This window comes from Falco biarmicus, chromosome 3 (assembly GCF_023638135.1).
Source record: "Falco biarmicus isolate bFalBia1 chromosome 3, bFalBia1.pri, whole genome shotgun sequence".
Lineage (NCBI taxonomy): Eukaryota > Metazoa > Chordata > Aves > Falconiformes > Falconidae > Falco > Falco biarmicus.
The window spans coordinates 106,195,156-106,209,197 of record NC_079290.1 but is presented as its reverse complement, the minus strand read 5'-3'; the positions used below and the strand labels follow the sequence as shown (position 1 = coordinate 106,209,197).

The window sequence follows — 14,042 nt, the reverse complement described above, 5'->3', positions numbered from 1 at the left end:
TACACAGCAGCTTGGTGTGAGACTTAGAAATGGCTCTCAAAAGCCTTCCTCTCTCAGGATGGGCCAAGAGGCTTTTGGAATTAGGAATAGCCCCATTATACAGGTTCTCTGCATGTATTTCCCTTTAAGGTGGCTGTAAAATGCTGTCACATTTCATTCTGGGCTGTTGGAGTGACAGGATAGTGGTTAATACATTATTGCTAGGTGAAATAGCAATGCACATTTCTAGGTGTCTAAAACCAAGGCTTAGATTTAATGCTGAGATCAAAGATGCACATTCCAGAGAGTGCAGAAACTCAGCTGCCAGGCATCACTCTCGGCAAGGCATCAGCCCCCTGCAGTACCCTCCTTATATTGATGAAAGAAGGAAGTTGAGTTTATAATAATTATAAGAATATATTCAGACCCTGTGGTCAAAACACAAACCGTCAGCTGAATGAAGCATGGTTGAATATATGCAAGTTCATCTGCTCTGCTTCTCCAGAGAGTCATTCTCCCTTCTCGGGATGGCTGTAGTGGGCTTTGGTGCATGCTTTTCATTCTGCTTCTGTCCCTGGGGCTGGGGGAGAAACGGCTGCTTCAGCTGGGCTGGGGTTGACTTGGCATCTCAGACATAGCCAAAGTCACAGCAGTGGGAAAAAGACTGAGGACACTGAGCGTTTCCATACTAATCAGTGGAAATCACTTCAGTGGCAATTTACAGGGAGGGTACGTGGCCAGAAGGAGCTGGCCCCGGAGCGAGCCAACCCGCTCCCGCAGCTCCAGAGGGGTGGCAGCCCCCACCTTGGTGCTAAGCCGGCAGTGGGCTGAGCTGAGCCCCAGCGCAAGCGAAGGTGGTGGATCGCCGCTTGGTAGGGTTTATCTCTGTAGTCTTGGCCTCTTTTTTCCATGTGCAGTTTCCCTGCAATGCCCTGACTAGCAACAGAGGGAAGCAGCAATCCAGCGAACAGTGGAGCCGGCTTGGGGAAGCACATGGAGAGCAGCTTTCCCAGGTGAAATCTGGCAAATCACGCCAGCAGCCTTGGCACCAAGCACCAACCACCCTGCTTTGCATGATTTGGTCTTTCTTCCCCCAGTAGCCTTCAATAAATGTGGTGTACATCCTGTGGCAGCCCTCGTGCCAGCCCTGCCAAGCATCCCACATCGCCTCCCTGCTGTGTCAAGGCAGAGGGGACAGAGGACCTCTTTGCCCTTCCCTGGGCAAAGAGATCTGCAGTTTAATAAGCAGGTTTGGGTCTCTAGTGTTAAACTCTCCTGGTGGGGGTTTGGCTAGAGAACTCTTTCTGGCAGAAGTCAGGGTGATACCTCAAGTTTTTCTTTTGGTGCTGTGAAGCTGGGGATGTCAGGGAGCTGACACAGTTACAACAGAGGCGAGATAGTCTCCAAATGGACCAGGGGGGCTGGAGGTGGCAGAGAAGCTGAACCTGAGCTCTGGCTGATCATGAGCTCTGCCACTGCTGATGTGTTTAGCCCCAGGTCATTCACTTCCCAGTGCCATTTACATACCCCATAGGCACTGGGAAGGTAGTTACATCCCAGCCATTTGTAATTCTTATTTAGCAACACAGAATTAGTCTCTAAAGCTCTCCCTAGTTCACCTTTAATTTAGCTGTGCCACAGGGCCTCCACTGCTTCTGATGGTGATGGTGTGTCCTTTCCTTCTGCTGGACCTCACCATCAGAATGCTTTCCCAGCTTCCCTGAATGTGACTGCCTTCACTGTTCATTGCATAATGGGACTCCAAATGGCACCTCATTTTTCTTACTTTTTCTAGTAAATGACGTTGTCATCAGCACCACTGCCAACCTTGGGGAACCCTATTTGCAAAGGCTTTTGTGATTCTTGCTCATTTTAGATGCTCAGCCATCAGGCTGTCATTCTTGCAGCAGAGGTACTTTCCCAAGATGTTGGATGATCGCAGCAGCAGGGATGTGCATTAACAACACCCACAGCCTGAGCTTCTCTTTTGTACCATGGAGTTTAGAGCACAAATGTGAGAAGATACTGGCCTGGCTTTGCAAGTGCTGATTGTGCTTTGAAAGAGAAAGGGAACTTCCAAAACGCCCTTAAAATATTCAGATTTTTTTTCCTTTTGAAAACGAGTGCAGCCACGTGGTTAGAGCTGGTGTCACCCATCATGACCACGCAGCCGGGGCGGTGCGGAGGTGCTTTCACCACTGAAGGGAAAGGCCTGGCTCCTTCCTGAAGCTGCCGCTGCCCTGGGCCAGGGAAAGCAGCATGGAAGAAGGGTAAGGCCACTAGCAGTCACCTGCCTCAGCTCTGAGCTCTCCTTTTCTCAAAGCTGCCATGTAGGTCCTTTCCTTTCTCTGTGTGTCACATGTGGGACGAGGAGGGATGGGAGGACACAGACTCTCACTGCTAGCTATTCCGCAATGACACCCATGGGGAATGAGCCCTCCTCTGCTGTGGCAACCCCTCCTGGAAAAGCATCTGCAGATGTCTTGTCTTGCAGATGCAGCAGAAAGCAGCTCCCAGCGTCAGCTGTCGGAGGGCACCACACTGCTTTCGTTTTAACTCCTGGCCCCTGCAGCCACCCAGTCCCTGGCTGATTCAGAGGAGCCCGGGCGACCCCGAGCATCACTCAGAAAGCTGCTGCCCTCATGCTCGGCAGCTCAAGCCCCAAAAGCAGGAAGTTCTCAGGCTTTCACTATTAGATGTCGGTACCAAGTTGAAATGAGATGCTAACACTGGGATGGGTCAGAGGCGTAGTCAGGTGGTGCCTGGGGCACATCCATGTCAGCCAGGGCAGGGAAGCAGCCCCACTGCAGGTAAGGGAGGAAGAAGACGATGGCATGGCGGGGCTGCCAGCAGAGGAAGGCAGCATGGGGATCAAGATGGCTTCGCAAAATCTGCCGCTCTGGCTGCTGGGGTCAGAGAGGTGCTGGGCACAAAGGGAGAGCTGCGTACTTCCTTCCGCACTTGCAGGAGGCCAAGAAATGTTGGCCAGGGGCAAGGGGAGCCGACTGGATTGAAGATGACTCTGCTTGTGCCTATGCAGTAGCATTCAGAAGGCTTTGGCTGAAGAGTGGGCTTTCCCACAGACTTCCCGTATGCAGTCTCGGATAAACTGTGCTTTCTCCCATTAATACTTTCTTGTCTGCAAAGCAAAGGCAATGTTCCTGCCTCGCTTTATTTGGGGGGCATCATATTCCATTCAATAAAGTTTGCAAGCTGCTTAGAAGTGGGAAGGTCATTTTAATGTCTGAACAAGTAAGATTTAGGATATCTGCGTCATGGCTTCACTAAACTTGCAGTATGCATCTGGGTGTCTTATGGATTTGTGGGCATTTGCAACTAGAACTTCCTGAGAAAAATACATTAGCCTGTTGGCAAACGATGTTCCTGGGATAAAAGGTGCCCCATGCCCAAAATGCACAAACCAGGATCAGAGCTGAAGGGCTATCTATCAAGATAGAGCACAGGCAGACTTTTGAAGTGAAGTGGGCACTGGTTCAGGATGCCTGAGCTCCTGCCAGTGCTCAGAGCTCCTGCAATCCTGCTTTTTTGGCACACCTTGCTCAGAGCCAGTGGCACCCGCAGATGTTTCATGTACCAGTCCATGGGGTATACAGCCTGTGGCCTGAATTTGTGGCACTGCTGTGATTCAGAGACAGGAATGTCTCTCCCGCATTCCCCAGATTCACAGAGGTGGACTTCCACATGCAGAGCAGAGCAAAGATGACACCATGCAGCCCAGCAGCCTGGACCTGGGGCTGCAACAAGGGTGCACTGATTCTTGCTGCAAGATTATTTTTCTGCCACCTAGCTTAGGGTTTCAGTTTGATTCAGAGAGCTGGTACTCGAGAGTTTGGTATCACTTTGTCTAACCAGAGAGCCCAAGATGTTTGCTGAATGAAGCCAGTCCAAAGTGATTACTAAGAGCAGTTGGGCAAAGCCTCCCCAGGGCTGGGAGAGCTGTTTGTAGCCACACTGAAGCACACCACAAACATCTGAAATGGGAGCCTTGAGTCACAGAATGAGTGCTTAGCAGAAATGGGCTGATGTCCCAATGCCCTTTCCAAAACACCCACATATTTGTAAGAGCACTGGCCTGCGACGTCATCACCAGAGATACCACCCCTACGGGAAAGCCTGGCAGTTTTCTTTTGTTATCTGTAGTCCTGGTCTGCAGTGAAGGTGTTTCCAGTCACCTCCCATCCTGTGTATGCTGTCTTTCCGTGCAGCAGACTCCAGGGTAGGCTAAGCTTGGGTCACCCCTCCTGCACCCCACTCCTTGCCTGCAGCTTGCCATGGGGGTGAGGGGCACGGTCTCCCTGGGCCTTCTGGGGCTCTGGTCCCTGTCGTGCTGCAGGGAGCAAGGTGGGACACTCCTGCCCTTTGCCAGCCATTTTGCTGACATGAGGTGGCTCTCCAGCAATGCTAACCTTGCTGTTTCTTTTTACCCCTAGAGTGATTTATCCTTTGTCAGACTCCCCCTCCGCAAAGATGTCCCAATCATCTCCAGCTGATGAAGGCACAACGTTTGAGCACCTCTGGAGCACACTGTAAGTGGTGGTTGATCATTTGCCTTGAGGTTTATTCTGAGTCAGAAGTGACCCTTTCCTCTGTAGTCTGTGTTAGCACCTATTATTGCTGTGGCCTGAAAGGAAACAAGTTTCTTTCGCATGTTCCAGTTGCCACATATTCCTTTTCTACATTGAGAGTTTTGCTGCCAGACTCTGATCTCTCTGCTCAGACCATTTCATTTGCCAAACCCTTTTGCCCTGGTGGCAGTAGGCAGTTCAAAGATGGTGGAGTGTGCGTACCCTGAAAGCAGAGCCCCACAAACCTTGTCTCCAGGTATTGGACACTGTTTCTGAAAAGCCACAGCATTTTTGATGCACACATTAAATATAAAGGCAGGAGAGCTGCAAATTGCAGCGTAGCATTCCTACAGCATGGATGCCCTCATGCACATTGGAGGTCCTTACTGGGGCACGCTTCCTCTCACTCAAGGAAGCAAAGGTGTTCGGCGAGCAAAAATGCCTCAGCAGCAAGCTGGGAAAGGGAGCCACTGACTCGTGCTTGTGCAGAGGAGAGCAGCTGGGCCACATCCTTCATGCCCTGCCTGCTGAGGAGCCCCACTGGCCACAGCAGCACCCTGGGGACCCTGCCCATGTCCCCATGGGCACATGGAGCCAGCTCTGGTGAGCCGCGGCTGAGTACCAACACACCTGCCTGCTTTTCCTGAACCGTGGCACTAGGAGCTGGCATTGATAGGTGATTTTTTGATGCGGTGCTCCAGGACCACACGGAGATGGTGTCAGGGTCAGAGTAAAGGACCCCTTTTGGCTGGGACCCTTGCTTGGGGTGTGGTGGGAGACACTGGCGCCAAGCCTGGGAGGATGCATTCTTACTTGTTAGTCTTCACTCATCAGGTCATGAGGCTTGGTGACTGCCCAATTAAAATGGGTATTTTCTAAAATTAAGCGCCAAGTCACACCAAGACTTTTGCAAGTCTTCTGGCCTTTGAGCCTCACACTCTAATCAAAAAAGGAGGAAGAACTGTGCTTAATTTTATCCTCTTTCTTCTTTGGTATCCTCTCACTTAAAGATATCCCAAGGTGACAGATACACTAAAGCAACCAGATGGATGAAAAACTTCCCAAATCTCTGGTTGCTTTACCCACCAGGCAACAGTTTGAGCAAAACCTGCTCTGCCATGTGAAAATAAAAGCAGAGGATGGAGGAAGAAGTCAAGAAGGGGACAGGGATCAAGGGAATTGCAGGTTGTTGTGTGGTTGTGGTGCAGGCTGTGCTGGAGAGCTGGAAGGCTGACTGTGCACATCACCTTTTTTGCAGGGAGCCAGACAGCACCTATTTCGACCTCCCTCCATCCAACCATACAGGCAGCAGTGAGGTCTCCAATCGCACAGAGGTCACGATGGATGTCTTCCAGATGAGAAGCATGAATGACTCAGTCATGGTGAGTGTGCTCAGACTGCACAAATGGGAGCTGGGGTAGGAAGTGGGATACTTGCTGGTTCATAAACCAAACACAAACACAACAGGTGCAGCTGTCATTTGTGCAGGGTGTGATAACCTGTAATCGACTGCACCCCAGGATTGCAGCTGGATGGTGCAGTGGTCAGTATAACAGTGGCTACTTATTAATAGATAATATTGCTGCAGGCAGCAGCGGGGACTCCGTGCTGAAACAGCAGCAGAGCCTGAGTACCTCAACAGGAGGAGAGAATAATTTGCTCTGGTATAAACATGACGTGTAGTAAAGCCGTTTGTAAGCTGCTGACAGTGCAGAGCTGCTGGAGGGGCAGATCACACTCCCAACTCCCAGCTCTGCTCCCGCCACATCCCCAAGCATCTGTGCCATTGCCCTTTCCTCCAAGAAGCTGGTGTGCCTGTGTCTAAGGCAAAGCGTTTGAAAAGCATAGCGGGTGTGTGAGACATCTGAGTCACTTCTGTGTGTTTAGAGCCCTGAGCAGGGCAGCCTCCCAGGAGCATACCTGAAGCAGCTCTGGCTGTTGGCAGCGTCTCCCTCCAGAAAGCTGCAGTTTCCCTCCTCGCCAGCTTGCATCCCCTCCCCCAGCCCCCTTTTCCCTCGCTTTTCACTTGCTTTCCCTCCCTTCCCTGGCCTTTGTCTACAGCGGGCAGGAGCCTGGCAGAGGGATCAGGCAGGGCGGTGGTGCTAATTGGGGAGCTGCCCCTCGCTGAGCTTGCTGTCGCCTTCCTTCTTGTTCCCGCTGTAACCGAAGCTGAGCCTGAGGAGCCGGTGCAGCCCAGGGTGCTGCCAGGGCCACGCAAGCCCTGGCTTTGCAGCACTCTGCACACAGCGGCTGCACACAGGCAGGGCAGAGCCAGCTCCTGGCCCTTGCTTGGGATAATGAGCCGGTAGTAAATATTTACGTTGGCCTGGTCGTGCAACCAAGCTCTGCGCTGCTGAGCTCCCAGTGAGCCGCGGCCAGCTCTCACTGGCTGGCATCACCGAAATGCATGGCAGGGTGATGTGTAAATAAATACACAGATAACATGATGCCACCATCCTGAAGGAAAGGCAAGACACAGGAGCCACAGCAGAGGGGCTGCTCAGCCCTGCTGTGATGCCTGCTGCTCATGGTGCTCAGCAGTACTGGAGCGGATGTGTGGGAAGCAGCAGGTGTTGTGGCACCCAGCAGATGCACCGGTGCAGATGCTCGGTGGCTGTGAGCAGACCATCAAAATGCTCTGTGACCTGCCCTCCAGCCAGGCATGATGCTCCCCCTCAGCATTGCATGGGCACTGTGTTGCTCCTACAGCTTGCTTCAGGGTCTCGTGGGAGGAGTTGCTGTAATTAGATGCGAACAATTCCTCAGCCACCCTTTTTGCTTAGAGATGACAACTTTAGGACTGGTAGTTTGTGCAGTGCTTCAGGCTTTCCATACGACACCATCACAGACCTTCTTGTGCATGGGTGTGCATGTGCAGGCCACTGCTGGGCAGTGGGTGATGCACGCTGGTTTTGCCATTCAAAATGTGCCACATCACTCTTTGAACTGCTTATCTGCTTCAGTATGGAGCCCCGCACAGTGGGGTCTGGCTGAAGGAAGCACCATTCCCCCATCTGCCTTGAGTCAGAAGGAAATCAGCCTGGCCACTCCAGATATCTATCTATCCATCTACCTGTATCTGTCCGTCTAGATATCTATCCATATCTGTCCATCTAGACATCTGCCTGGCCATCTATCCCGATCTATCCCTATCTAGCACCTAGATATCCATCCGTCCATCCACACCTACCCATATCTACCCATCTAGATAGGGATAACGCCATATCTCTGAGATACGGAGCTATCTCAGAGTCACTGCATCACCCAGTCGATGCAAGCACAGCCACCTCGGTCTGCTGGTAAAGGGTGCCAGCCAAATGGGTTTCCAGCCCAGTGCAGCTGCAAGTAGCTTTGTGGAGTGGAGTCTGGCTGGGTTTGATGATGGAGCTGGACCCCCTCTCTCCCTGCAGTGGGAATGGTTGGTATCGCCTAGTCCATCACTGGGCAAGCTGGGGCCTGCCCTGTGCTTTAATGAATAGTCATGAGGGACAGAAGGGGTGGGCCCCGTTTTGTTGTTGGATGCAGCTAGTTGACAGAACTAAGGGAGATGAAAAAAGCAAAAAAGCCAACACACAACAGCACACGGGTGGCCAGCGCAGCATCCCTGGCGCTGCCCGCCCCAGCCCTGCTCCCGCGCTCCCTTGTTCCACCTGCCTTCCTAGCCTGGCCATCCCCACCGCCGCCCCGACCCCATGACTGCCGTGGTGGGACGCTTCCCAGCGCTCTGTGAATCCCGAGACAACTAAAATGCTGTACATTAGTGACCCGATGCAGCATTATACCACGGTAGGTGCTACTTGTTATTAATGGGGTTTGCCTTCCTGCTTTTATTTGAAATCGTCCTCCGCTGCGGAGGCAGCAGCTGGGCACGTGCTCTGGCTCTGTCTGCTGAGCTTTCGTGCCTGCTGCTGCCTGGGATGCACCAGGGGCTTGTCGTGGTGTAAGCCTTTCCCTGTCCTGTGGCTGCACAGGGGAGCTGTGGCAGCTCCAGCCCCAGTCATGCAGGATAAGCTGTGCCAGTGTGGGATGCTGCAGCCTTGGCGGCTCGGTCGGCATTCCTCTCTTGCTTTGCCTGATCTGATGCTTGCAGAGCCCAAGGTGTGATTTAAAGCTTTGGTGCGAAGGGGTGCAGGCTCCCTCACCCATGTATGTGCAGACAGGAGCGGTGTTAGCTGGAGCATCCATCCGAGGAACGCCCTGTGGTGCGGGGCACCACCAGCACCAGTTTGCCTTCCACTGGGAACCTCCTCAGCCGAGTTCATGACATGCACCTGAGCCCCAGGCAGGCTTTCCTTCCCTGGTTTAAGGTCTCAAAGTCTCAGGGAGGGTAGAGTGGCTGAAACGGTACCTGTGCTGCAGGTGATACATTTTCAGCCTTGTCCTCAAGCGCTGAGGTTGCTTTCCTAGTCAAAAGGGGGTTGTGTCTGCTCTCTGGCATTAAGAAAAGGTAGATACAGTTAGAGATAGAAAGGTGTGGTGTTGCACTTCCTGACTAGAAATTACTTCATTCCTCTCTTTTGTCTTAGGTGTGTTGGTACAAAGCATATATGTACCGGCTTCATTTTGTGTTGTAGTGCTGTTACTTGGGAGGTCGTTTCTGCAGTCATGTGAATATTTATCTATGTGTGTGGATAAACATATGTGCGTATATATATATTTACAGACACAGACACACAAGCCCTGCGTTGGGTTTGTTGACACACATACACACATAAACACTCATGCCTTCAATTTGTCTTTTAAAGGAATGTTTCCAAAATTTACTCAATTTTAAAAAACAAGTTGGTCTTTTTTCCCCGGGCACCTGACTTTGCGAATCTCTGCCAGCAGATTTCCAAAGCCCCAGTACTCGGGCACTGCCTGTAGCTTTGTGCTGGCAGGGGATCCCAGCTCGGGGTGGCCAGCCTGGCTTGCGGAGGTGGTGCTCTGGGTCTCGGATCTCCTTCATGTGCAAAGCGGTGACCGTTTTTGCCAAGGGAAGGCTTTCTTCTGTGTGGAGGTCAGGATGCTTTTCTCACTGGGTTGATCCCAATTTACCTGCCCATTAAGATGTACAGCTGCAGGTTTCAGCTGCTCACACCCCTGGCTCTAAGCTCCAAAAATGCACAAAATCATGTGGGGACAACTTTTGCGGATTTTTTTTCAGCTACTTCCAAGAGCCACCTCACCCCTAGCCTGCCCTGCAGCTCCAGAGCAACAGATATTGCCGGGAGGGGAAAGGCTTCCCGGTTATTTCCCATTTCGGCAGGAGATGAGCAACCATGGCAGCACACGCACCGTGTTCTGCTGGGTGGTCCAGCCTGAGTACACACGTACATGTGTGCAGGGGTAGTGCTGAAGATGGCCTGTTTACTCATCAGGTGCAGAGCATTTACTCTCCATTCATTCCTAAAAAAGGCACGTGGCTGTGCTCCGTGCGTGTGTGCAGCCTGTTCCCTGGGGCCCTTCCGTTGTCCCAAGAGAACAAACCAGTTCAGTCATGATACTTGTGGATTATTTGGAGCAGCAATCCCTTTTCCCCTTGCTGCTGTCCTGGTTGAAGCTTGAGCTTTTCTTTTTGAGGGTGACTTCTGCCGCATGGCTTCCAGCCAGTGTCACCCACCTCCAAGGCTGCCCAGCCCTGCAGTCCCCACTGGCTTGCTGGCTGGACTGCAAGGGCTTTCCACGTGCCTTTTTAACGCTTGTTTTGCTAAAGTTTCTCATAACTTTTTCTCCAGGTGAAGCCTGGGATTGTGGAAAGCTTGAATGAGGGTGGTTTGTCTTCAGCTGGGCTATTTATAGAGCAGCAAGAAGGAATAGAGGGGTTTGTGCACATATTTTAGGGGAGAAAATGGCTGTATGTGTAATAGCAAGCCAGATCTTGTTCAGCATTCCTCCAGTTAGTCACAGGCTCCAACGACCTTGCGAGAGATGCAGACAACAGGAGAACTTTCCTGGAGAAGGATGATTGCCTTTAAACCATTATACATCGTAGATGTTTGGGTGAGGTTGGGATCCCAAGTTAAAACACGTCCCCTGATTCCTAAGCTGTGAGCCTCACAGCCCTTCGGAGCAGAAGGCTTCCTGCAGCTCTCAGTTGCCCAGAGCTGCCCCAAAACTGTGCTGGTGGCTGGAGGGACAGTCCCCGCCAGGGTGCAGGGGGACACAGTGGCTGCAGCTGGGTGAAGGTGGGGTGCAGGCGGGTGGCCCCAGTCCTCCTCCAGTGTTGGGTGCTGTGGGGAATTGGGACAGCAACTGGCAATGCAATGGCCACTGTGTGTGGTCACCAGCAGAGCCCAGGCAGCCACCAGCAGCACCCGCCTTTGGCACTGCCATGATGCTGCTGGCTTGCAAACGTCAGGGAGCAACCCTTGAGCAATTTGGGAGCTGCAGATTTCTGGGGGGAAAAACATCCTGTTTGCTTTGAGAAACAGTTATGTTTGAATGGTTTTTTAAAAAAAAATATTTGTTTATTTCTCTACTATAGAAAAAATGATATTTTTTTTTGTCTGATTTTCAGATGAAAGATGAAGGCTGCTTTAGCCATGCAGCTTTTGAGAACGTAGCTTTGCTTAGGCTATGCCTGCAGGTAAAATAGCTGCCAGCTCTTACTGGAAGTATCTGACAGTAATTGTTCAGAAGAGGAATAAGAAAAAGAAAATACAAAAAGTCAGGATTTGGTCCAGCATGTCTGGAATAAGAGCCAGTACATGCTTGAATAGGTACATTTGCTCTGTGACCTTTCTGCAGTGCTGCAGAAAGTGCTGCAGCTACACACTTTGTAGGTTTGAGGTTTTTGCCCAAATTAGAGCTGCATCAGGGAAAGCCACTGAAAGCAAACACCCCGGCTAGGAAACGAATTACACAAACCACCATTCAGAGCTGGCTCTTCTGAGAGAATTGGTGTGCCTGCGTACCTTTGTGACAAGTGAACGCATGTGGGGGACCATCTGGCAAACAGGTCGGACATTCAGTAACGCTGTGGCAATGGGAGTGACACCATCGTCAGTGGGCTGGTGGTCGCTCTTGCACTGGTGCTGAGTGCTAGGGCAGCTTCACCAAGCCTTGATGCTCCAGCTGCTGGAAGGGCCACCATCGAGCAGAGCCCTGCACGCAGGATTGGGGCTGCTGCTCCCCACCCTGCAGCGAGGCATCTCCCACACCTGAGCGAGTCCTGGAAAATCCCTGCCCAGTGTCCCGCTGGCAAAAGAGTGGCTTTGCATAGGCAGGTGCATTAGAAATCTGGGTATCTTGGCACCTCGCTGCCTCCAGCAAGGACGGAGTGGATAGAAGGGGATGATTTAAGTGTTTTGAGTTTATCCCTCGCACAAGTGGTGACCTGTTCAAAAACCCAAGCGACCCAGACCAGCTCTTTGGCTGGCTTTCCCGCATGCTGGCCCTTTAAGGAGGCTGTAACAGGACACCTGGAGCCCTGGAGAAGTGTGGCTGAGGTTTCCATGTCTCTAAACTGGCTGGTGTTTTCTTTTTTCCCTCCTCCCCTTTTCCCTTCCTCCAGTCCCAGTTCAATTTGCTGAACAACAGCATGGATCAGAGCATCGGCAGCAGAGCAGCCTCCACCAGTCCCTACAGCTCCGAGCATACCTCCAATGTCCCAACGCATTCGCCCTACTCGCAGCCCAGCTCTACCTTCGACGCCATGTCCCCAGCTCCCGTCATTCCCTCCAACACTGACTACCCTGGTCCCCACCACTTTGAGGTGACCTTCCAGCAATCCAGCACCGCCAAGTCAGCCACCTGGACAGTAAGTTGCATGTCTTCTTGGCTTCGCTAGAGAGATGCTTGCTACTGCCGACAGCGTTTTCAGCTGGCTGGCTGCAAACACCCGAATATCTTAGTGGTGCTTGCAGCGGGATGCAGAGGGTACGCTTGCACGGGGTGGCTGCAGGGTGCAGCCACCGTCCCACAGGGACTGCGCCTGCACAGGTGGCCCTGGAAAACAAAACATGCGGGAAACATCAGTGCTTGCTTGGCAGGGATTTTCTCCAAAAGGGCCGTTAAGCACAGTGGTTTGAATGGAACATCTCTCACAGCAATTCCTTAAACTGAGGGTAAATGTCCCCGAGAACTGCAAAGCTGGAGAAATGTCCTGGGGAAGTACCTGCCTTGTTCTCGTGGTGCTTCCCTATGCATTTGCCAGTGACTGCTGTCAGAGGAGAGGCAGCAGGCGAGACGGACCTTTGCTCACATCTACTGGGACCGTTCTCAGCTTTGCCCTAAATTCTTGTCATTTACAATCCTTTTTCCTCTTGTATCGGAAGAGTAACTTAATCTCTAGAAGCCACAGCAAAATAACAGAGTAGGTTCTTAATCACAGAGGGATCACTGCATGGCATCATGCCGGTTGTGATGTGGGTGCAGCAGCCTGGTCCTCGGGAGTGGAGATGCAGGGCTGGGCCACTGGTGGTCTGACCACACGGCTGCAGCCCAGCAGAGGAGTCCTCCACAGATCAGGGACCCAGGAACAGGGCAAAGCATACAAGGGCTTCTTTGCTTCTTGTGGCAAAAGGACCTAAATTCACATCCTGGCTCCCGGCTTAGTGTAACACTGTCCCTGTTTTTAAGAAAAAATGGCACTTGTGGCTGGTGTGGGAGATATTTCTGCAGCGGATGCCTCCCTGGGTGCCTGGGAGAGCCGCTCACCAGCATGTCTGAGGCAGGCAGGTTTTCTCTTCTGGGAAGTGTTAGCAGAGCAGAAAGGCTGGGATGAGACAACTGACACAACGAGGGAGCAGCAGGGTTTCCTCCGGTGCTGCTGTTTGACATTATCATGAAATGGGCAGAGCAGACCAGGAGCGATATATCAGCCCAAGGTGTGATAATGACTTTTATTTTTGGAAGCTGATGTGTTTAATTGCCAAGACAGTCCTTCCCATGGTAGACAGAAAGCATCCTCAGATGCTTCTGTGCAGGCAGACCCCGGGCTGCAGCCAGTGGGTGCTGCTCCGCTCGCTGCTGCTGGTGGGCTATGCCAGGCTGCTGCCGGTGCGTTGTGGGAGGGGGTGGGCTATGGCAGCTGCCACATCGCTGCGTCTGTCTCCTGCAAAAACCAGCAGGTGGGCAGGGTGGGCAAACCAGCAGCAAGCTGGCAGTGAGCTGATGTTTGAATGCAGCCAAATTCATGGCTGGGGCAGCAGAGCAGCTTCCCTGTGTCCGGTTGCTGGAGCTTCACGGCTTCACTGCTAAGTTGCACTGAGCAGGGGCTTGGGACCAGCACCGTGATTAAATTGACTTGCCCTCATAGGAGCAGTTCAGCCTTCACTCTTTTCCACTGTCTTTCCTTGCAAGATGTTGTTAAACGATGCGTTTCATTAGATATTGAATAAACTGCAGGTCCTCAGGGTAGGATGTGACTGCAGCCCCATCCTATCCCTACTAGGGAAAAAGTCACACTAGGTAAAAGTAAAGCTGCATAGGACCGGCACAGGGAAAGGAGGTATTCCTGAGGCACAGAAGCATCCAAATGGAAATCTAACCCAC

General features: G+C 52.1%; 1 protein-coding gene across 2 annotated transcripts in view; it reads left to right on the top strand.

Annotated features, from left to right (window-relative positions):
* Window positions 1–2,138: 2,138 nt before the first annotated feature.
* Window positions 2,139–14,042, top strand: part of TP73 (tumor protein p73) — a 31,603-nt gene continuing 19,699 nt past the window's right edge. For both annotated transcript variants that reach the window (XM_056332298.1, XM_056332299.1), the window contains exons 1-4: window positions 2,139–2,249; window positions 4,431–4,526; window positions 5,824–5,947; window positions 12,061–12,306. In XM_056332298.1, coding sequence (XP_056188273.1) covers window positions 2,239–2,249; window positions 4,431–4,526; window positions 5,824–5,947; window positions 12,061–12,306 — 477 coding nt within the window. In that variant the 5' untranslated portion in view covers window positions 2,139–2,238. The remainder of the gene's footprint in view (window positions 2,250–4,430; window positions 4,527–5,823; window positions 5,948–12,060; window positions 12,307–14,042) is intronic.